The sequence below is a fragment of the Epithele typhae genome (assembly GCF_022376455.1).
Source record: "Epithele typhae strain CBS 203.58 chromosome Unknown BXZ73scaffold_52, whole genome shotgun sequence".
Lineage (NCBI taxonomy): Eukaryota > Fungi > Basidiomycota > Agaricomycetes > Polyporales > Epitheliaceae > Epithele > Epithele typhae.
The window spans coordinates 185,983-207,378 of record NW_025954243.1 but is presented as its reverse complement, the minus strand read 5'-3'; the positions used below and the strand labels follow the sequence as shown (position 1 = coordinate 207,378).

The 21,396-nt window shown below is 59.3% G+C and overlaps 5 protein-coding genes across 5 annotated transcripts; 1 reads left to right on the top strand and 4 right to left on the bottom strand.

Moving 5' to 3' along the window:
• Positions 1–191: 191 nt before the first annotated feature.
• BXZ73DRAFT_91849 (60S ribosomal protein L14) lies at positions 192–926 on the bottom strand (the record flags this gene model as incomplete). Its single annotated transcript, XM_048026138.1, has 4 exons — positions 192–482; positions 535–605; positions 671–713; positions 921–926. 4 exons carry the CDS (start codon positions 924–926, stop codon positions 192–194), a joined length of 411 nt encoding a protein of 136 aa, XP_047874686.1.
• Positions 927–1,107: 181 nt separating this feature from the next.
• BXZ73DRAFT_91848 (uncharacterized protein) lies at positions 1,108–2,163 on the top strand (the record flags this gene model as incomplete). Its single annotated transcript, XM_048026137.1, has 4 exons — positions 1,108–1,324; positions 1,376–1,677; positions 1,707–1,872; positions 1,967–2,163. 4 exons carry the CDS (start codon positions 1,108–1,110, stop codon positions 2,161–2,163), a joined length of 882 nt encoding a protein of 293 aa, XP_047874685.1.
• A 2,215-nt stretch (positions 2,164–4,378) lies between these two features.
• Positions 4,379–6,046, bottom strand: BXZ73DRAFT_91847 (uncharacterized protein; the record flags this gene model as incomplete). Its single annotated transcript, XM_048026136.1, has 10 exons — positions 4,379–4,414; positions 4,476–4,513; positions 4,591–4,779; positions 4,841–4,899; positions 5,062–5,135; positions 5,221–5,274; positions 5,363–5,471; positions 5,543–5,632; positions 5,738–5,901; positions 5,993–6,046. The coding sequence occupies 10 exons, from the start codon at positions 6,044–6,046 to the stop codon at positions 4,379–4,381; spliced, it is 867 nt and encodes a 288-aa protein (XP_047874684.1).
• Positions 6,047–6,819: 773 nt separating this feature from the next.
• BXZ73DRAFT_80007 (uncharacterized protein) lies at positions 6,820–7,578 on the bottom strand (the record flags this gene model as incomplete). The annotated part of the gene is made up of 1 exon (XM_048023200.1): positions 6,820–7,578. The coding sequence occupies one exon, from the start codon at positions 7,576–7,578 to the stop codon at positions 6,820–6,822; it is 759 nt and encodes a 252-aa protein (XP_047874683.1).
• Positions 7,579–8,783: 1,205 nt separating this feature from the next.
• BXZ73DRAFT_51988 (cytochrome P450) lies at positions 8,784–10,954 on the bottom strand (the record flags this gene model as incomplete). Its single annotated transcript, XM_048020728.1, has 11 exons — positions 8,784–8,973; positions 9,028–9,180; positions 9,231–9,277; positions 9,333–9,367; positions 9,423–9,509; positions 9,567–9,669; positions 9,722–9,844; positions 9,902–10,151; positions 10,219–10,481; positions 10,637–10,733; positions 10,785–10,954. The coding sequence occupies 11 exons, from the start codon at positions 10,952–10,954 to the stop codon at positions 8,784–8,786; spliced, it is 1,518 nt and encodes a 505-aa protein (XP_047874682.1).
• Between the last annotated feature and the right edge of the window lie 10,442 nt (positions 10,955–21,396).

The window sequence follows — 21,396 nt, the reverse complement described above, 5'->3', positions numbered from 1 at the left end:
GAAACCGTTCGCGTTCAGCACGCATGAGATCGTAGATGATGGTGGGCGCATACTGCATGTCATGAGGATAGTACATATGCGATGCGGCGACATACAAAGCGTGTGGATGCGGCTGGCAGCGAAGCGACAGGTGCGCCATGATTTTACCCCTCCCCGGGAGCACCCCTACAGGCAGACAGAGAGTCCGACGCTCACGCCTTGGAGAGCGCCTTGCGGACGACGTCTCTCCGGCCCTTCTTCGCGAGCATGACGCAGAAGCGCTGGAAGTCGTTGAGCGACCGCCGCTTGGCGACGGCCTCCCGCTTCTGCGCCCAGGACGACTTCTGCCACTTGTCGATAGTACCCTCCTTCTCGAGGAACTTGCGGACGACGCCTGTGCCGGCGCCGCGGGGGAGTTTGGCTACGACGAGGGGCGTGAGGGTCATGTGGCGGTAGGGGAAGGATTGGCGGGGGACACCAGTGAGGGGACCATCAATGATCGCCTACGTGCGAGGTTCAGGACCCGAGAGTGCAGGGAGAGACCTGGCCACGCACCCGGTTGTGGTCAATGATCTCCGCAATGACGGCGATTTGACCCTCCTGCGGTCCGGACTTGAGGAGGACGACTGAACAGGGCGTGCAGAGGTTGAACGCTCCAGGTGTGCACGCAAAATGGGAGCAAGGGACGTACCACGGCCGACCTCGACGAAACGGGTGAAGTTGGAGGGTTGTTCCTGCATGGTGAAAAGCAAAATGAGCACCGGGCACGATCTTTGACTAGTTGCACGCTGCTGAGTAGAATTGCAGAAGTGCGGCCTTCGACCGTCATCCAAACGCGCCGTGTGCCATCCATCCACAAAACAAGCTCCTTTCGATAGGAGCACCTCCCCAGCCAACCCAGCAGCATCCTAGCAGCCCTCTTAACGGACTCAGGTACTCACCGGCATGTTGAAGGGCTTGAGGATGGCGTTGGCGTTGGCGTTGTCGAGGCCGAGGGACGCGCTGGGGCAGAAGAGAGTTGCTTACGTGATCCAGACCGTGGCTGTCAGCGTCTCCTACCCCGTCGGCCCGACCCATAGATAGACGCCCTGCTCTCACTCTCTTCCATCCATCCCTCGCACTGTGCACATGTCTCGCTATGTTCTCTTCTATGGTGCGCCCTCGGCAACTGACCTTCGAAGCGATCATGAGTGGAAATCCATTTCTCCCGATTTCGCCAATCGCACCACGTACACACTCCCACCCTCTACCCTTGCGTCCGCGAACAGGCGAATATCCAACATGTACGAAAACGTCATCTTCATGGACCAAGACGATGTTTCAGAGGATATAGAGGAGGACTCAGGTATGTCTTGGTCACTTCTGTTGCGCCCTTCCTCCCCTCATATCCCGGAAGCGGAGACGACGGCTATCACTTGGCCCCCTACTTTCCAGAGAACGGACGGCAGTCTGTCCAAGGCATACCTCTCCCGGAACTCTCTCGGAGGCTCTCGCTTTCTCTCTCAGTTCACACAAGAGACCCAAGACAATTTTGCCGACTCCCACACGTCCTCCATCATCGACTTCCCCGCCTTCCACTTCAGCCTCCACTCCCTCACATCCCTCGACAATCTTCTCGCACGAGCATCATATGATATCCAGCATGGCCTCCGACAGAAGCAATCCCAGAAGATCAACCTGCTTGCTGCCGTCCTAGATGTGCAAGGCCCCGACCCATCCGACTGAAGAAGGGCCCCGAAGCCGGCACCGAGATCTCGGTGCTGAAGCTCGTCCTCGGCGACGACTCCGACGGCATATGCCAGCTCACGGCGTGGCGGGGCGTCGCAGACGAATGGGCCGGCTACTCGACAGGATCTCCGTCCATCAAGAAAGGGGACGTCGTGTTCATCGAAAGTGAGCTCTTCCGCCCCTGCTTCGCTTGCCGCGTTCTCATACTTCCCGGTGGTGGGCAGACATCCTCGCCTCGTGGGGAGGAGACTCTGCGCAGACCCCGATGCCCCGCCCGTCGCGTGCTCGGCTTCGCCGCAGTACAAGTCCACTCTTATGATCTGCTACAGGACTATGCCCGCGGTCGCGGAGGATGCGCGTTTGCGCCCTGACCTCCGGTTGGGGCTCAGCGACGCTGCCGTCCGGAAGGTTGCAACCCTTGTGAGATGGTTCGAAGGCATGGCGGGCCTCTCATGATTTCCATGACGGCAAGCGGGTTCCTGGAGGATTCGGACTCTACACGAAGGTGAGTGCTGTATTCCGTGCTGTAGATGGTGTAGGATACATCCTCGGTCCTACCACCGACAGACGTGTACCGTGTAGTCCACGCATCACAATCACATTACCTTTGGACTTAACCCCCTGGAAGCGATCAGGCACGCGAGCACGTCCGCAGCGACCGCTGGTACCGAGCGCGAACATTGACTATGACACACCGCAGCCTCGCCAGCACATCATCCTCTTCCAAATGAGGTTGTGGGGAACGACTGTGTCATACGCAGCCACTGCGTGCTGGCCACATGTACACGCGCGCGCAGGTGCTCAAATACGGCTGCGCGTGCGTTTGAGGAGTCAGGACCTTAGCTCCTCCCGACGGCCGAAGCACGGTTCGAAGGCTACCGGTGCTCAACATGCAATCGGACCTCGACTCTTGGCCTAGTACACTTTCTCAGCCGGCGTATCTCACCCGAGGGCCGACATACAAACCAGGACAAGTGGTCACTTGACTCTCGAGGATCCAGCACAGTTCCCATCACGACGGTCCCGATGTCGATATCGGAGGTTCGATTCATCTCGGAGGCCATATCGCCCACGAGTCATCCGGAAGGACCGACTCTTCCACCTCCCGGCGCCGAACCCCATCGCCCCGAAGCCCGCCGCGCATCTTTGCACGCACAAAACCCGCGCAGGACCCGTACGCGGCGTCTAGATTATCAAGTGCGGTGACCTCCTCTCGTTGACTCGAGTCCGGTGTCGAAGCTTCGAAAGTTTGTCTGCAGCGGCCCTCGCCGCGGCAAACGAGCAAACGAACGAACGAGCGAACGAACGAACGCCCATCGGCTGCTGTGATCGGACTCGGACTCGGACCCGCGCGCGACGGGCGGTTTTTCGAAATGCAGGCTCAGGACCGAGCCGCGAGCCCGAGGGCGTTGGCCTCGTCCACACATTGCGGTCCAGTCGATGTCAGCCCGTCGAGTCATAGCCGGCAATTCCGTCCCACCGGCGTTGTGTATGTCCACACTGCACCGGTGCGGTGTGCTAGCGGGGTCGGCGCACGGTCTATCTGAATATGAACGCCCTGGCCGGCAGGGCAATCATATAAAGGGCTTTAGAGTCCCCGAGCCTGTCAAGTACTACAGTCCACTGCATTTCGAATCGCAACCCTCTCCGCCGCCGCCGTCGCCAGTTGCGGTCGAACCACCTCCATACGACTTCAGACAGCCCCCGACGCACCACAATGTCGTCCCTCCCATCCTCGCCCTCCCTCGTCTCCGTCGCGAGCACCTCGACCGTGGCTTCCACGACCCCACTCAACCCCTCCTCCTCCAAGGACGCCGACGCCTCGCCCCCATCCTCCGCATCGCAGTCCAAATCCTGGCTGAAGCGCGCGCTCGCCAAGTCCTCCACACCCGCACCCGCAACCCCCACCTCGGCGCGCACACCCGCCCCAGCGCCGATGACGACGAGGAAAAAGTGAAGGCGAAGGCGCGCGAGGACGAGCGCGCGCGGCAGCAGTACTACGAGGCGCAGGTCGCGCAGCTGTCGGAGAAGTACGCGTTCGGGGGCGCGGCGACGCCGTCGAAGCGGGGTTGACGAGCGTGAAGAGAGTGTCGAGTGTCGAGTGTCTGGAGGCGGACTACAGAAGAGGGAGGAGCGCGCGGACGGACGGACGGCTGGGTTTGTTATGCGCCTTGGAAGTCAGAGTAGAGTTCCGTGGCCGTCCTGGCTTGTTGTATGACTAGCTGGTGTGCTCGTATGGTTTCCTTTTTGTTCGTTATATCCGAGTTTTATGAAAAGCAGACAGTCAGCCGTCTGCCCAGACATTCGTCAGACGGAACCAAGCCCACCTGACCGCCCAACGGTTCTGATTCTAACGTCACCTTCCAGAAGAAGCAGAGTGCATACAGACACGCGCACGCAAAAGAAGTTCGTCCCATATCGTGTCATTGGTCGTTCTCTTCCACGCCGCCTCCCGGAGGCAGCGCGGGACCGTCGTCGTCCGGCTGGATATCCTACATACATAGCGAAGCGCAAAATGAAACAAATAAAGCGCAAAAAGAACCGAAGAACGAAGAGCGAAGAGGGAGAGGCGCATAAATACAGACACGGAAAGCAGGGACCCCGCGGGCAGGCGTGTCAAGGAAAAGTGGCTGGCTTCCGGTCCACAGAGCTATAGGGAGCTGGCGTCCACTCACTTGCGCCAGAAGACCCACGCCTCCAGGATATCCTGCGACGCGAGACGACGTCAGCTCTGGCGCGGGGCGAGAAGAGCAAAAGGCGCGGCTCACTCTTTGCGTGCCGAAGACGAGGAACGCGACCACGGGCACTGCACAGACGATGATGTCAGCACCGCCCATGTGGCAAAGAGGCATTGCTGCAGCCGAGAAAGAGAGAGGGACGCACTAAGCGAGATGAGGATGTTGCCCGCGAAGAACGAGACGCCCGAGAGGAAGATGAACGTGCAGCCGATGCCGACGACGCACACGAAGCTGAACAGCGCGACGCGCAGGAGCAGGTTGAACGGGATCTGGCCGGGGTGGTCCGACCCGCGCAGCGCGCGCCAGTTCTTGTACAGGACGACGCCGATGTAGACTGCGCGTCGCGCGCGTGGTCAGCGCCCAGGTGTCAGAGGTGGCAGACAGAATCCACTTACTGTCGAACCCGACCATCACGAGGAGGATGGCGGCGACGACCATGGCGGTGATGTTGCCACTAGAGGTCCCGTGCGGCACCGAACGCAGAAGGTCGAATCCAGGGGCGGGAACCCATGAGGAAACAGGCAAGGCGATGTCCAACAGCATCCCGGGGATCCCAGAAGCAGGCGATATATCAATCAATCAGCAAAGAGGCCGAGTGCACGTAGTTGGCACTCACGCTCGGCCACCTTGAAGTGTGCAGTAGACGAGATGGCCTGCGCGCTCAACAGACGACGGGTTGAGAGTGCCGATCTGTTCGGGGCGGCGCGAGAGCGGCAACGCGTTAGTTACGCGTTCCACGGGGACGGCGATGCGCGGGTGAGGGTGGAACACGTACCACAAGGATGGCGACGACGAAGCCCAGCCATGCGATGTAAGGTGCGAGCAGAAGCTGCGGGCGCGTCAGTCAAATGTCGACCGGCGATGCGCGGGCGAGCAGGGATGTGGATGTATGCGCGCGAAAAGGTATGAAAACTCACGAAACCACTGAATACGGTGTCGCGCGTGCGAGGCGCTTTGGGCGGGTGCAGCGCGGTCTTCAGGGTCACCCAGAGCTGGAGCACGAGCGCGAACGTGGACATCGCGACACTGTGGGGAGATGCAGCGCATATGGACTGTGAGAAACACCGCAGATGGCGCACGGGGTGGACGGCACTCACAGAACGGGTGCGGCATAGATGAGCGATGCTTGGGTGAGGCAGAGCGGGAACGAGGGGGGTTCTGGGCGCAACTGCTGTCCGGCAAACGCGCTAGGATTCCCAAAGTCCGGGGTGCGTGACGCAGCAGAAGAGAAGAGGTAGAAGCGCGACTTGAGCGCGCGAACGCGAGAGCAAGGGAAGGGATTGAAGACTCACAGGAGGGTGTAGGAGATGCAGTAGATCAACCATGTTATGCAGAAGTTGAGCCAGGTGAAATGGCGATAGATCTTGGGTGCAAAAAGGGCGGTGACCAGAACAGCGAACAGGCCTGCGGCCCCGATGAACTGGAAGGTGAGGAAGACCTTCACCTCAGTCGTATCCTGAGTTGAGGGGACAGGCGGCGCAGCAAGAAAAGCGTAGGCGAGCACGTGTAAGATTGGGTTTACGGGGGAGTGGATGCAATGTACGCACGTCGGTGGTCCCTGCGAGACTGTCGCCCTCTGCGCGTGCATACATCGGTATCATTGTGGTCGGGTGAGTGGATACTGGGCTCCGGGTCAAATGGCTGTCCTAAACGAGCGAGAACGGGTGGGCAAGCAGGGTGGACGAGAGAGCTCCAGGCCAGCCGGGGAGAAGGAAAGAAGAGAAAGGAGAAGGAAACCAGCCGGGCTGCCGCGGGCAGCAGAAGACGAAGAGAGAAGGACGGGGGACGAAGAAAGAGACGGCGGGCGCTGTGGACGGGACATGGGCATATGATGGACAGCGGGGCCAGCAACGCGAAGGGCCGCACCGAATGGCAACAGGCCGTCACCCACATCAAATGATCCTCTCCGCCCGGCCAAGGCCAGTCGCAAGTCGTACTCGGGGCGGTGCGAGGGTGATCCCAACCCTGCAGGCGCCCCTCGTCCTGTTTCTCAATCCTTCCCCATCACGACGTCCTCGCAGTCCTTCGAAGCTTCATTTACGGGGCGAAGCTGCACCATCGACAGATCCTGTCCTATGCACCCAATCACATACCCAGAGGGCGGGTGCGAGCGGGTGCGATACATCGCACCAAAACACGATTCCGTGCACAGTGTGCGATGCCCGTGGCTGGCATTGATGCATTGCGACGTCATGTGTCTTGCCTTTGCTTCTGTCAGTGGAAGGCAAAACCTTCTCGACCTTGATTTATCTCATCTCAGCCCCCACGGCAACCTCGCATCCATGGGATACAACAATGCATCAACGAGGGCGTACCAGACATCTTGCAAACCGGCCGCCGCATATTCGATGTAGTACCAAACGCACCTATCTCATCATGACGTCGAGCAAGAACCCTCCATTGGAACAACCGAACCACCGAGCCCATTGGCAATCCAGCCCCGCCTCCAACCGGCCGAGCCTCTATCTCGACCCCCTCCACCGCGCTCTTCCCTCCCTCGCTCCCGCACCACCCTCGCCCGATCGAACGTCAGCGCCGCCACCGGCAGCAAGTCCCACATCTCCCCGCTCGCGACGACGAGGATCTTGAGCGTCATGCCCGCCGCCGCGAGCTGCCCGCCCGCCCTCGCCTCCGCGGCACGCACCTGCGGCGGCGCGCTCCCCGCCCCGTGCCCGAGCGCGTACGCCAGCGCCGGGCTCACGACCGCCGCGACCTTGACGACGACCGCCGCGTCCGCGAATAGGCTCCGCGCGACCCGCCGCCAGTCCGTGCGCGCGCCCGGGGGCGGGTCTAGAGCGGCGCCGCCACCGCGCTGGCGGATGTCGGTGCGGAAGGCGAGGAGGAAGGCGGCGATGGCGAGCGTCGTGGGCGCGTAGCAGATCGTCGCGCACACGGCGCCGATGATCCCCGTCGCGACGGGTGCGGGGTAGGAGGCGTAGAGGGGCCGCGCGGCGTGGTGCGCGAAGCGGGCGCTGAGGTCGGACGCGAGGTTGAGGAGGAGGAGGAAGGTGACGATGATCGTGAACGCTCTGCGTGCGAATGTGTAGAAGTGCGTTGGAGGAGGAGGTGGAGGAGGAGGATCGATGGGGTGTTCGTTTCGCGCCTGTGGTTGGCGGCGGGCGCGGGTAGACATGCCTTCGGATAGAGTGCCTTTGTGGTGGGAAGAGGAAAGCTGTTTTGTTATGGATCGAATGAGGAATAGATAATGGTGCGTGACAGAGCGGAGATAGGATTCTGAAGCACAGGCTCATATGCCAAGGCTGCAGAACCTCACGGAGGGACACATGCACAACATGTGGAAGAGGTGCGTCCAACGACTGACGTACTGAGCCGTTTCGCAACACAAGTGTCAGTGCGATCTATTTTCCTACAGTTTCCTGTTACACATGCACCAGGCGAGGACACTATATGCGCATTAGTACCCAGTATGCGTAGACAGCCCCTTGGAAAACCGCTCACCAGCTGAGCATTTACGTGCCAGTAATTGAAACAGACGTTACGAGCAGGTCAGAGGTCAGACTAGGACGGAGTTGAGAAAACAGAGCAGCAGCTTCGAGTAAGACAGGTTGCAGAGGCGACAGAGCACAACGCCAGCGACGTCGACGGCGTGTGCAGAGAGTAGGCGGCCGGTCGCAATGACGTCTGGCTGATGTGACTTGGCGGCGGAGTCCCAACCTAATCTCCTAATCTTATCGGCCTCTGTCATCCGGCTGACCGCTGGTGGCATGCGATCGCGCGATAGATCCAACAGCGCTCGCATGCCGGGCGGCGGGAATATCAACGTTTCTGCTCGTCCGATATGTATGAGTAAACTTTACGAGAAATGTAGTGTTTTTGGTAGCGTTCTGAGCCCGTCAGAATGATACATTTCGCGCGCATTAAAACTTTACGTACCTCGACCTAATCCCGAGTCCTCAAAATGAAACATTTCTGTGCCTGCACATTGCACAATGATATCTCACACATAGAGCTCTGGCGGCCCGGGAACGATATACCAAATATATCGTCGCGAATCGGGAAACTTTGAGTTCCCGGGCCGCCAGAGCTCTATGTGTGAGATATCATTGTGCAATGTGCAGGCACAGAAATGTTTCATTTTGAGGACTCGGGATTAGGTCGAGGTACGTAAAGTTTTAATGCGCGCGAAATGTATCATTCTGACGGGCTCAGAACGCTACCAAAAACACTACATTTCTCGTAAAGTTTACTCATACATATCGGACGAGCAGAAACGTTGATATGTATTCAGATATTCCCGGCGTGCCAGTCGCTGACGTTGTCCTCTATCATCCATGGCAGCCCTGCACCCACGCGCACTCAAAACCGTCCAAGGCTTAGCTACCCGTCGTCGACATCCAACGCAGACAACTTCTGTGTCAAGCTCGCCACCCTGGGCTTAAACTGAGCAGCGAACGGCAGCGGGTGAGAAAGCGCTGCATCCGCGACCGCCAGCGAATCGATCGGGCGCGTCGGGTCTTCCGAAATCTCGAACGCCCAGAGCGCCAGCGCGAGGTTGATGAAGACAGACCTGCGGACTCAGTTCAGCACAAAATGGGGGCGCACGAGGCTGCGGAAGACGAACCTCTCCGCGAGGTGTTGTCCGGGGCACACCCGTCGCCCGAACCCGAAGTTGAACGACCTGATGTCGTCTCGCATCTGTCCCTTCGCATCGAGCCAACGCTCTGGACGGAACTCTTCTGGATCGTCGAAGACCTCTTCGTCCCGACCGATGGCCCTACCCAGAACTTGGTCACTCATTTGTGACATGGAGCAGCTCCGACTCACCAGTGGCATCCCACGACCTCTGCGCCGGCGGGAATAACATAGTCCTTCTGCGAGCGTTCAGCTTCGTCAAGGCTCATGGTGACGGAGGACCAAGGATCGTACCCAGACCACGTCTTGAGTCGCTCTGTGCGTAAACCCTGATCACAGCGCACAATCAGCACTGACCACCGCATACAGGCGACAAGATCGAACCCTGCGGTGCCAGCGGGCGCCATCGGTACAGTTCCTCCGCGAATGCCCAGATTTCAGGCAGCCGGTCTTGGTCTGAGAACGTTGGTGCTGTGGCCAATCGCGTCTGTTAACCAGTCACCAGACGAACTCCAGTCAGACACGCACCTCGATCGCGGCCGACCACGGCATCCAGCTTGTTCTGAACCCAGCGCTGGGCGTCAGGGTAGAGCGCGGCGGCCATCACCATGTAAGTCAGGACCCCGGCCGTCTATTATTTCTCAAAGTCTGCCCATATTCAAGCGGAACGGGAACAGACGCACCGTATCTGATCCTGCGCCGAACATCGAACCGGCGAGGTACGCGAGCTCGTCGTCCGAGAGCTCCATCTTCTCCTGGTTATCGAGAAGGTACGTCACGAAGCACGGTTGCACACTGTTCGCCGTCTGACAGTCCAACCGCGTCAGCGCACAGGACGACCGAACGACAAACGTCCTCCGTACCACTTTGCGCCGCACGGTGTCCACCTGCCGCGTGTACAGGTCGAGCTCTTCCCTGTGGAACCGGTCGAGCTCGGACGTGAAGCCCGGGACGTGCTTGAGGATCGGGTACGAGTCGACGAGGTAGGCCCCGGGGACGAGGGCCTTCATCAACCGCTCGGCGTTCCGGTTGATCTCCTGCACGATCATGTCCCCGTACGACGTCGGGGTCGTCTTCCCGTACGTGACCGTCAGGATCACCGTCGCCGCGTACCTGCAGCCCCGCGCCCACACGCCATCAGCCCCGGCATCCACGCCCGCAAGGAAAGCAAACCACCCACCGTCGGGCGTGCTCCGCGAACCGCGCGGGGTCCTCCGCGACGTCCCGCACGAACTGCCGCGCCGCCTTCCCCTGCACGCGCTCGTACCGCGGCGCGCTCGCCGGCTGCAGCGCGGCGTGCAGGGCGGCGCGCAGCCGGCGCAGACGCGCACCCGCGCCGACGAGCAGCACGCGCATCCCGCGCGAGACGAGCTCGTCGGCGGCGACGTGCCGGGGGCGGTCCGCGAGGGCGGGCGCCTGCTGGACCATGATGTCGAGCGCGGCCTGTGCGGGCGCGGTCGTGGCTTCCGTCAGTATTCCGGTCTTCGTCCGCAGGCGGCGTGCGAAGGGGGGGGGGGTAGGGGAGCGGGACGCCGGGGCGCGGGACGCCGGGGCGCGGGAAAGAGGGTCATGGTGTCGGTGAGAGAGTGGGCACGCACCTGGTGCCCGGCAATCACGCAGACGATGCGAGAGCCATAGCGCAGGGTGAAGACGGGGCCGTACGTCTTCGCGAGCTCGGTGTAGTATCGATGGGCGCTGCGCAACGGTGGTGAGCGAGCTGTGGGCGGGGCGGTGGAGGGAACGTACTACGGCGGGGGCTGCTGGTTGCCGATGAGCCAGTGGCTGGGAGGCCCGGGGGGCAGTTTGCTTGCCAGAGTGCGCGTACGGAGGTAAGGGCGCACGAATGAGGCAAGCCCCACTGCGGCGATGAGGGTGATGGCGAGGGTGATGGGTTGTAGGACGTTGACCGTAGACATGCTGGATGGAGGGTGTGGACGAGTGGGAAGAGTGCGCGGCACTTATAGGAACGCTATTTGCCATTACTCGTGGTGTGAGGACTGATGGGAGTAGAGAACGGAGCAGACAGAGCGCCCGCCGAGCCAGTCGGTGAGCCAGGGTCGCGATCGAGCGACCAACTACCAGCTAGCACGTATCTTGACAGACAACAATAACCACAGCGTGATGAATGCGTTATCTTATTCAGAGGACGTGCTAGCTGTGTCCATTTCGGCGTCTGCTTGGCGTCACCACCACCCGGGGCCAGGAGCCATAGAACGTGGGCCTGAACTTGTCCACAGATAGAAGCCCTGACGCGGGCGCGATCCTACCAGCTTCGCAACTCTTGCAAGCATCGGATCGAAACTAAACCGGGGAGCACTAACCCCCATAAAGGCTGTCGAGGACGGCCAGCTGCGACCCAAGCCCATGTGCCGATCCCGCGCCGCATCTCGAGATCACCGCCGTGCGCGCGCAGTAGACTCGTACGACGGTGGCTGGCTGGCACCGGGTCCGCACCCGGTGTTGATTATCTTATCTCCTACGATACAGCTCGAGGACGGACGTCCGATACTGTCTTACCTATTTTAGTTTAGTTGGTACTGTACAGTTCTTCGGCGCTCTCCGAGGAGCCCCGGCATAGCGCTCGCTCGGCCGCTCGCTCATACCTCAGTCGTTACTGTCCCCGACTGAGGTATGTGTTTCCGTTCTATGTATCATTACTCTATTCCTATACTTACATATCTTGTACCTAGCTCGCACTCACTGTGTGTCGTTAGGTACAGCAATCTAGTCGTTACTGTCCCCGACTGAGCTCGCACTCACTGTGTGTCGTTAGGTTATGAGCCCTGTCCGCGTCTAGACAGAGCGAGCTCACCTACACGGCGGACTATATCCGTGATCAACCACACATCACGAAGAGGAGCTGGACAGCTCCTGTGAATGCCCAAATCCGACCCGGATCCAGACCCCACATCTACTCCTCCGAGTCCCGGTCCGATGGCAGGTTCTTCTGGCGCCGGATCCTCGGATGCGTGGGTCATCCCTTCAATGTCCGGTTCTCTTCCCACGACGCATCCGCTCACCGGAGAAGAGACCTACACGCCGTGGTCGAAGAGGATGACGGCCGCATTCCGACACGCTGGAGTTTGGGAGGTCATTAACGGCAGCACCCCGAGACCGACTAGCGACGCTGCACTAGCCGCTGAATGGGACCGGAAGAACAACGCTGCATCAAGCTGGATCCTACAGACAGTCGACGCAGGCATTGTCGTCACGATCGATCTCGATAAGACAGCGCACCAACAGTGGACAGCGCTCAAGAACGAATACTCTCGCACCACCATCCACTCCGCTGTCGGCTACTTCTCCATCCTCAACTCCCACCTTTCCTCTGTCAACGCCCTTGAAGACCACATCCGTGCCTATCAAGACGCCGTCTTCCACATCCGTGCGGCAGGTTTCGACTTCGCTGATGACCTTGCTGCGGGCCTCTTCCTGGCTACTCTCCGCGATCAACCGGGCGAAGGCACGCAATGGAAGTCTTGGGCGGCCACCATCCCGTTCGACTCGACCACCAAGACGACCCTCGAGCACATCACCGTCGGTGCCCGCAACCAACGGCGCCTCGCTCTCGGTATTGCGACAACCACAACGTCGCAGGACTCTGTTATGGTCACCAACATGGAGGACGCCTATGCCGCCATCGACCGTTTCAAGCGCGCAGGCAACAAGTGGTGTTCCTACTGTCGCCGCAAGAACCACAATTACGAGGAGTGCCGCACTCGCAAGCGGGCCGAGGCGTCAGGTGGAGGCGGGAATAAGGGGAAGGAGAAGGCGAATGTGACGCAGGAGAAGAGCAACACGGGCTCGGAGGGCGAGCACTCAAACTTTGTACGCAGCGAATCCGTCCTATTCACTTCCGAGTTCTCCTGCTACCCTCTCGCGTGCGCATCACCATCCACTTCCCATCAAGATTCGTCGTCCCTTGCGCTCCCATCTCATTCCCCACACCCACCTATCATCATCGACTCTGGGACATCGTCGCATGTGCATTCTCAACGAGTGGATTTCGCCGATCTTAGTGCTTCATCCTCTACTATCCATGGTTTCGGAAACGGCACGACCGCTGTTGAAGGGCGTGGAGAAGCGCAGCTCGTTGCAGCCCTGCCGGATGGATCGCGCACACGCCTCCGGCTTCACGACACTTGCTATGTTCCCGAGTCACGTCCCAGCCTGATTTCTGTGCCACGACTCGATGAAGCGGGGTGTTACACGCTTTTTGGCATGGGCCGCTGCGTCTCGTTCAAGATTAGCGATGGCGGTGACCTCCTCCGACGTACGCTTTCCCGTTCTGACACGGTTCTGACTGGAAGCAGAGGCGAGAACCGCCTCTATCACCTCGACTCTCCCAAAGACATAACATCTTATCACACAACGGACGAAATGGCCTCACGCGCACTGCTCCTCGCTCACGGTCGCCTCGGGCACCTCAATTTCCACACAATTCGCGCCATGGCGCGGTCTGGACGACTCCCTGGGATGAAGCGGTCAACTATATCGTCTACACGAAGAATCGCAACCCTACCTCCGCACTGCCTGGTCGCAAAACACCGTTCACTGCGCGTTTCGGTCATCCCCCGGACTACGCCTTCCTTCACCGTTTCGGATGTCGAGCCTACGTCTACGTGGGCGACACCCCGTCGCACAACAAGCTTGAAGCGCGCGCGGTTGAGGGCGTATTTCTTGGATACGCACCAACGCAGAAGGCTTACCGGGTGCTTGAACCCTCCTCCTGGCAGCTTCACTCGTCCATCCACGTCGATTTTCATGACGACATCAACGGGTGGCCACGACGTGGTAACAGTGCGCAGGCTGAGGGGGAGCCACTCTACAACTCGCGCTTCTACCCTACCGAGGAAGACGACGAGCTTCCGAACAACAACCCGCACACTGCAACCACACCTGCCGATGCTCGACCAGCGCAACAAGAACATGCACCACTACCACCGCATCGCGAGGAGCCAGACGTACCTCAGCCTCCTACAGACGTCGGAGCACGTCCACGAACACGTCGCACTCGACGCGAGAAGCATGGAACCGAGCCTTCACGACGATCGACACGCATCATGGAGCTGAAAGCTACGAAGAACCAGGCCGCACGCATCGAGGAAGTCCCGGACGAAGGAGACGATCTGCAAACTCGTTCAGGCGACGACAACGACGCTGAGCCACACTCACCTAGTAACGAGTCCGAGGAAGAGGTCGACGCAACGCTCTTCCTTGATGCTCTCCTAGACCACTGTTACGTCTCGACCGGAGAAGAGCCAAAGTCCTACCATTCTGCGGTTGACTCACCAGACGCCGAAGAGTGGATCACCGCTATGATGAAGGAGCTTGAATCGATCTCGACTCTCGGTACCTTCGAACTCGTCAACCTCCCTCGCGGCCGATCAGCGATCGGCACCAAGTGGGTATACGCCTTGAAGCGCGACACTGCTGGCCGAATCATCCGCTACAAGGCTAGACTTGTTGCGCAAGGGTTCTCGCAGAAGCCGGGTGTCGACTTCTTCGACACTCATGCTCCGGTCGTCAAGCCCGAGGCGATGCGAACACTCATGGCTATAGCTGCCATGCTAGGTATGGCCATCCACGTCGTCGATGTCGATAGCGCCTTCTTGAACAGCGACATCCCTGAAGATCAGGAGGCATTCGTGAAGCAGCCACCAGGTTTCGCGCAACCCGGACTCGAGCACTTGGTCTGGCGCATCAAGAAAGCGCTCTACGGTCTCCGACAATCTGGGCATCTCTGGTACCGCAAACTCCGCGAGATCCTACTCGAACTTGGCTTCACAGTCTCACTCGCCGACCCATGCATCTTCTTCCGACGACGCGGAGACAAGTTCGAAGCCATCACATCCCATGTCGATGATCTCGCCCTCTTCTGTGCGAACGACGTCGACGCCGAATCTCTCAAGGCCGAGATCGCGAAGCATGTGCCGATAAAGGACAACGGAGAGGTATCTCTCCTGCTTGGTGTTCAGGTCACACGCGACCGCGAAGCTCGCACCATCTCCTTCTCGCACGCGCACAAGATCAACGCTGCACTTGAAGAGTTCGGATTCGCTGAAGTCCTGCCGGTCACATCCCCGATGGATCTCAGCACGAAGCTCGAACCACAGATCGGTCCTTTGGACGAAGACGAAGCCGCTTTCATGCGCCGTGTGAAGTTCCCGGCAGCGGTCGGTACACTCATGCACATTGCGGTTCACACTCGACCGGACATCTCGAAGGCAGTACAGAACGTCGCTCAGTACATGTCGAACCCAAACAAGACTCACTGGCGTGCCGTCAAGCGGATATTTCAGTACCTCAAGGGCACCCGGGACTACACTCTCACCGTTGGTGGCGAGGGCTCGATCTTCCCTGTCGCGTGGTGCGATGCATCACACGCCGACCAACCAGCTGTGAAGTCCACGTCCGGGTACGCCATCTTTATCGGACAGGGATGCATCGCGTGGTCCGCGAAGAAGCAGACGACAGTCGCGTGCTCCACGACGGAGGCGGAGTTCTACTCGGCTGAGAATTGCGGGCGCGAGATCGTATGGATGCGTCAGCTGCTCCAGGAGCTTGGTTTCCTTCCCATGAACAACTCTCCCTCCACACTCTTCCGCATGGACAGCACCACCGCGATTCGAATGCTCAAGAACACCGACGAGGTCAGCAACCGAACCAAACATGTCAATATTGCATACTACTGGATTCGCGAGGCGGCTCGTAAGGGCTACTTCGCATTTGAGCATGTCGCAGGTGCCAAGAACGTTGCGGACATCCTCACAAAAGGGCTCTCTACCGATGTCCACCGTCGTCACACCGCCTCCCTCGGCCTTGCTCCATCGTCATCCATCTCTTCTCGCTGAGGGGAGTGTTGATTATCTTATCTCCTACGATACAGCTCGAGGACGGACGTCCGATACTGTCTTACCTATTTTAGTTTAGTTGGTACTGTACAGTTCTTCGGCGCTCTCCGAGGAGCCCCGGCATAGCGCTCGCTCGGCCGCTCGCTCATACCTCAGTCGTTACTGTCCCCGACTGAGGTATGTGTTTCCGTTCTATGTATCATTACTCTATTCCTATACTTACATATCTTGTACCTAGCTCGCACTCACTGTGTGTCGTTAGGTACAGCAATCTAGTCGTTACTGTCCCGACTGAGCTCGCACTCACTGTGTGTCGTTAGGTTATGAGCCCTGTCCGCGTCTAGACAGAGCGAGCTCACCTACACGGCGGACTATATCCGTGATCAACCACACATCACGAAGAGGAGCTGGACAGCTCCTGTGAATGCCCAAATCCGACCCGGATCCAGACCCACATCTACTCCTCCGAGTCCCGGTCCGATGGCAGGTTCTTCTGGCGCCGGATCCTCGGATGCGTGGGTCATCCCTTCAATGTCCGGTTCTCTTCCCACGACGCATCCGCTCACCGGAGAAGAGACCTACACGCCGTGGTCGAAGAGGATGACGGCCGCATTCCGACACGCTGGAGTTTGGGAGGTCATTAACGGCAGCACCCCGAGACCGACTAGCGACGCTGCACTAGCCGCTGAATGGGACCGGAAGAACAACGCTGCATCAAGCTGGATCCTACAGACAGTCGACGCAGGCATTGTCGTCACGATCGATCTCGATAAGACAGCGCACCAACAGTGGACAGCGCTCAAGAACGAATACTCTCGCACCACCATCCACTCCGCTGTCGGCTACTTCTCCATCCTCAACTCCCACCTTTCCTCTGTCAACGCCCTTGAAGACCACATCCGTGCCTATCAAGACGCCGTCTTCCACATCCGTGCGGCAGGTTTCGACTTCGCTGATGACCTTGCTGCGGGCCTCTTCCTGGCTACTCTCCGCGATCAACCGGGCGAAGGCACGCAATGGAAGTCTTGGCGGCCACCATCCCGTTCGACTCGACCACCAAGACGACCCTCGAGCACATCACCGTCGGTGCCCGCAACCAACGGCGCCTCGCTCTCGGTATTGCGACAACCACAACGTCGCAGGACTCTGTTATGGTCACCAACATGGAGGACGCCTATGCCGCCATCGACCGTTTCAAGCGCGCAGGCAACAAGTGGTGTTCCTACTGTCGCCGCAAGAACCACAATTACGAGGAGTGCCGCACTCGCAAGCGGGCCGAGGCGTCAGGTGGAGGCGGGAATAAGGGAAGGAGAAGGCGAATGTGACGCAGGAGAAGAGCAACACGGGCTCGGAGGGCGAGCACTCAAACTTTGTACGCAGCGAATCCGTCCTATTCACTTCCGAGTTCTCCTGCTACCCTCTCGCGTGCGCATCACCATCCACTTCCCATCAAGATTCGTCGTCCCTTGCGCTCCCATCTCATTCCCCACACCCACCTATCATCATCGACTCTGGACATCGTCGCATGTGCATTCTCAACGAGTGGATTTCGCCGATCTTAGTGCTTCATCCTCTACTATCCATGGTTTCGGAAACGGCACGACCGCTGTTGAAGGGCGTGGAGAAGCGCAGCTCGTTGCAGCCCTGCCGGATGGATCGCGCACACGCCTCCGGCTTCACGACACTTGCTATGTTCCCGAGTCACGTCCCAGCCTGATTTCTGTGCCACGACTCGATGAAGCGGGGTGTTACACGCTTTTTGGCATGGGCCGCTGCGTCTCGTTCAAGATTAGCGATGGCGGTGACCTCCTCCGACGTACGCTTTCCCGTTCTGACACGGTTCTGACTGGAAGCAGAGGCGAGAACCGCCTCTATCACCTCGACTCTCCCAAAGACATAACATCTTATCACACAACGGACGAAATGGCCTCACGCGCACTGCTCCTCGCTCACGGTCGCCTCGGGCACCTCAATTTCCACACAATTCGCGCCATGGCGCGGTCTGGACGACTCCCTGGGATGAAGCGGTCAACTATATCGTCTACACGAAGAATCGCAACCCTACCTCCGCACTGCCTGGTCGCAAAACACCGTTCACTGCGCGTTTCGGTCATCCCCCGGACTACGCCTTCCTTCACCGTTTCGGATGTCGAGCCTACGTCTACGTGGGCGACACCCCGTCGCACAACAAGCTTGAAGCGCGCGCGGTTGAGGGCGTATTTCTTGGATACGCACCAACGCAGAAGGCTTACCGGGTGCTTGAACCCTCCTCCTGGCAGCTTCACTCGTCCATCCACGTCGATTTTCATGACGACATCAACGGGTGGCCACGACGTGGTAACAGTGCGCAGGCTGAGGGGGAGCCACTCTACAACTCGCGCTTCTACCCTACCGAGGAAGACGACGAGCTTCCGAACAACAACCCGCACACTGCAACCACACCTGCCGATGCTCGACCAGCGCAACAAGAACATGCACCACTACCACCGCATCGCGAGGAGCCAGACGTACCTCAGCCTCCTACAGACGTCGGAGCACGTCCACGAACACGTCGCACTCGACGCGAGAAGCATGGAACCGAGCCTTCACGACGATCGACACGCATCATGGAGCTGAAAGCTACGAAGAACCAGGCCGCACGCATCGAGGAAGTCCCGGACGAAGGAGACGATCTGCAAACTCGTTCAGGCGACGACAACGACGCTGAGCCACACTCACCTAGTAACGAGTCCGAGGAAGAGGTCGACGCAACGCTCTTCCTTGATGCTCTCCTAGACCACTGTTACGTCTCGACCGGAGAAGAGCCAAAGTCCTACCATTCTGCGGTTGACTCACCAGACGCCGAAGAGTGGATCACCGCTATGATGAAGGAGCTTGAATCGATCTCGACTCTCGGTACCTTCGAACTCGTCAACCTCCCTCGCGGCCGATCAGCGATCGGCACCAAGTGGGTATACGCCTTGAAGCGCGACACTGCTGGCCGAATCATCCGCTACAAGGCTAGACTTGTTGCGCAAGGGTTCTCGCAGAAGCCGGGTGTCGACTTCTTCGACACTCATGCTCCGGTCGTCAAGCCCGAGGCGATGCGAACACTCATGGCTATAGCTGCCATGCTAGGTATGGCCATCCACGTCGTCGATGTCGATAGCGCCTTCTTGAACAGCGACATCCCTGAAGATCAGGAGGCATTCGTGAAGCAGCCACCAGGTTTCGCGCAACCCGGACTCGAGCACTTGGTCTGGCGCATCAAGAAAGCGCTCTACGGTCTCCGACAATCTGGGCATCTCTGGTACCGCAAACTCCGCGAGATCCTACTCGAACTTGGCTTCACAGTCTCACTCGCCGACCCATGCATCTTCTTCCGACGACGCGGAGACAAGTTCGAAGCCATCACATCCCATGTCGATGATCTCGCCCTCTTCTGTGCGAACGACGTCGACGCCGAATCTCTCAAGGCCGAGATCGCGAAGCATGTGCCGATAAAGGACAACGGAGAGGTATCTCTCCTGCTTGGTGTTCAGGTCACACGCGACCGCGAAGCTCGCACCATCTCCTTCTCGCACGCGCACAAGATCAACGCTGCACTTGAAGAGTTCGGATTCGCTGAAGTCCTGCCGGTCACATCCCCGATGGATCTCAGCACGAAGCTCGAACCACAGATCGGTCCTTTGGACGAAGACGAAGCCGCTTTCATGCGCCGTGTGAAGTTCCCGGCAGCGGTCGGTACACTCATGCACATTGCGGTTCACACTCGACCGGACATCTCGAAGGCAGTACAGAACGTCGCTCAGTACATGTCGAACCCAAACAAGACTCACTGGCGTGCCGTCAAGCGGATATTTCAGTACCTCAAGGGCACCCGGGACTACACTCTCACCGTTGGTGGCGAGGGCTCGATCTTCCCTGTCGCGTGGTGCGATGCATCACACGCCGACCAACCAGCTGTGAAGTCCACGTCCGGGTACGCCATCTTTATCGGACAGGGATGCATCGCGTGGTCCGCGAAGAAGCAGACGACAGTCGCGTGCTCCACGACGGAGGCGGAGTTCTACTCGGCTGAGAATTGCGGGCGCGAGATCGTATGGATGCGTCAGCTGCTCCAGGAGCTTGGTTTCCTTCCCATGAACAACTCTCCCTCCACACTCTTCCGCATGGACAGCACCACCGCGATTCGAATGCTCAAGAACACCGACGAGGTCAGCAACCGAACCAAACATGTCAATATTGCATACTACTGGATTCGCGAGGCGGCTCGTAAGGGCTACTTCGCATTTGAGCATGTCGCAGGTGCCAAGAACGTTGCGGACATCCTCACAAAAGGGCTCTCTACCGATGTCCACCGTCGTCACACCGCCTCCCTCGGCCTTGCTCCATCGTCATCCATCTCTTCTCGCTGAGGGGGAGTGTTGATTATCTTATCTCCTACGATACAGCTCGAGGACGGACGTCCGATACTGTCTTACCTATTTTAGTTTAGTTGGTACTGTACAGTTCTTCGGCGCTCTCCGAGGAGCCCCGGCATAGCGCTCGCTCGGCCGCTCGCTCATACCTCAGTCGTTACTGTCCCCGACTGAGGTATGTGTTTCCGTTCTATGTATCATTACTCTATTCCTATACTTACATATCTTGTACCTAGCTCGCACTCACTGTGTGTCGTTAGGTACAGCAATCTAGTCGTTACTGTCCCCGACTGAGCTCGCACTCACTGTGTGTCGTTACCCGGGACCGTACTCGATCCTCGGCCTCGCGCGCGGCGACTGGTCTCGGCGATCGCGTGCGTCCACGCGCCCGAGTGGCTGGACAACGGTGCGCGACGGCGCATGCTGTTCCACCGGTGCCTGCTATCCGTCGGGATCGAATGGTGGCCGCGGACCTATGTACCTCGGGGGCGCGAGCCGCGTTCAGCAGCGTTCGCGCGCCATCTTGTTGGCAGTGCGACCGGAGCCGGAGTGGCGCTCGCCGCCGGCGGGAACAGTATGTACTTGCCGCAACTCGCGCCCTGTCACGGCTTCCTGAGACTGTGGGCTTTCGACCAGCCCAAGCACAAGACCAGTGCGGCGCTCAGCTGGAGGGCGGGCCCACTTGGGCCCACCCACTCTCGCCCGCAGTGTTATTCCGATTCTGTCTGCCGCGCAGTGCACGGGCCCATCGGGTCGTTTCGAGCGCCATTTTTCAAGGGCGAACCGACCGAGTGCCCCAGGTGCCATATGTTCTGCAGAGCCGCAGCTGCCATGTACTGTATGCGGGAGGTACAAGCGCTGGTGGCCCCGCTGCGGGGCCGAGCTCGACTACCTGCAGCGCCTTTCAAATTGCTAGCAACGATGGCGTGTTCACCTATGCAAACGCGCCGTCATAGTAGCAATACGTGCGCAGACAGAGAAAGCGCGCACCTGTCACGAGCACCCAAATACTCAGCGCTGAGAACACTCGCCCACCAAGTGTCACCCATGTAGAAACGCCGCACCTGCACTCCATACGCGCATCTCAAGTGGCAGTCTGTTGGT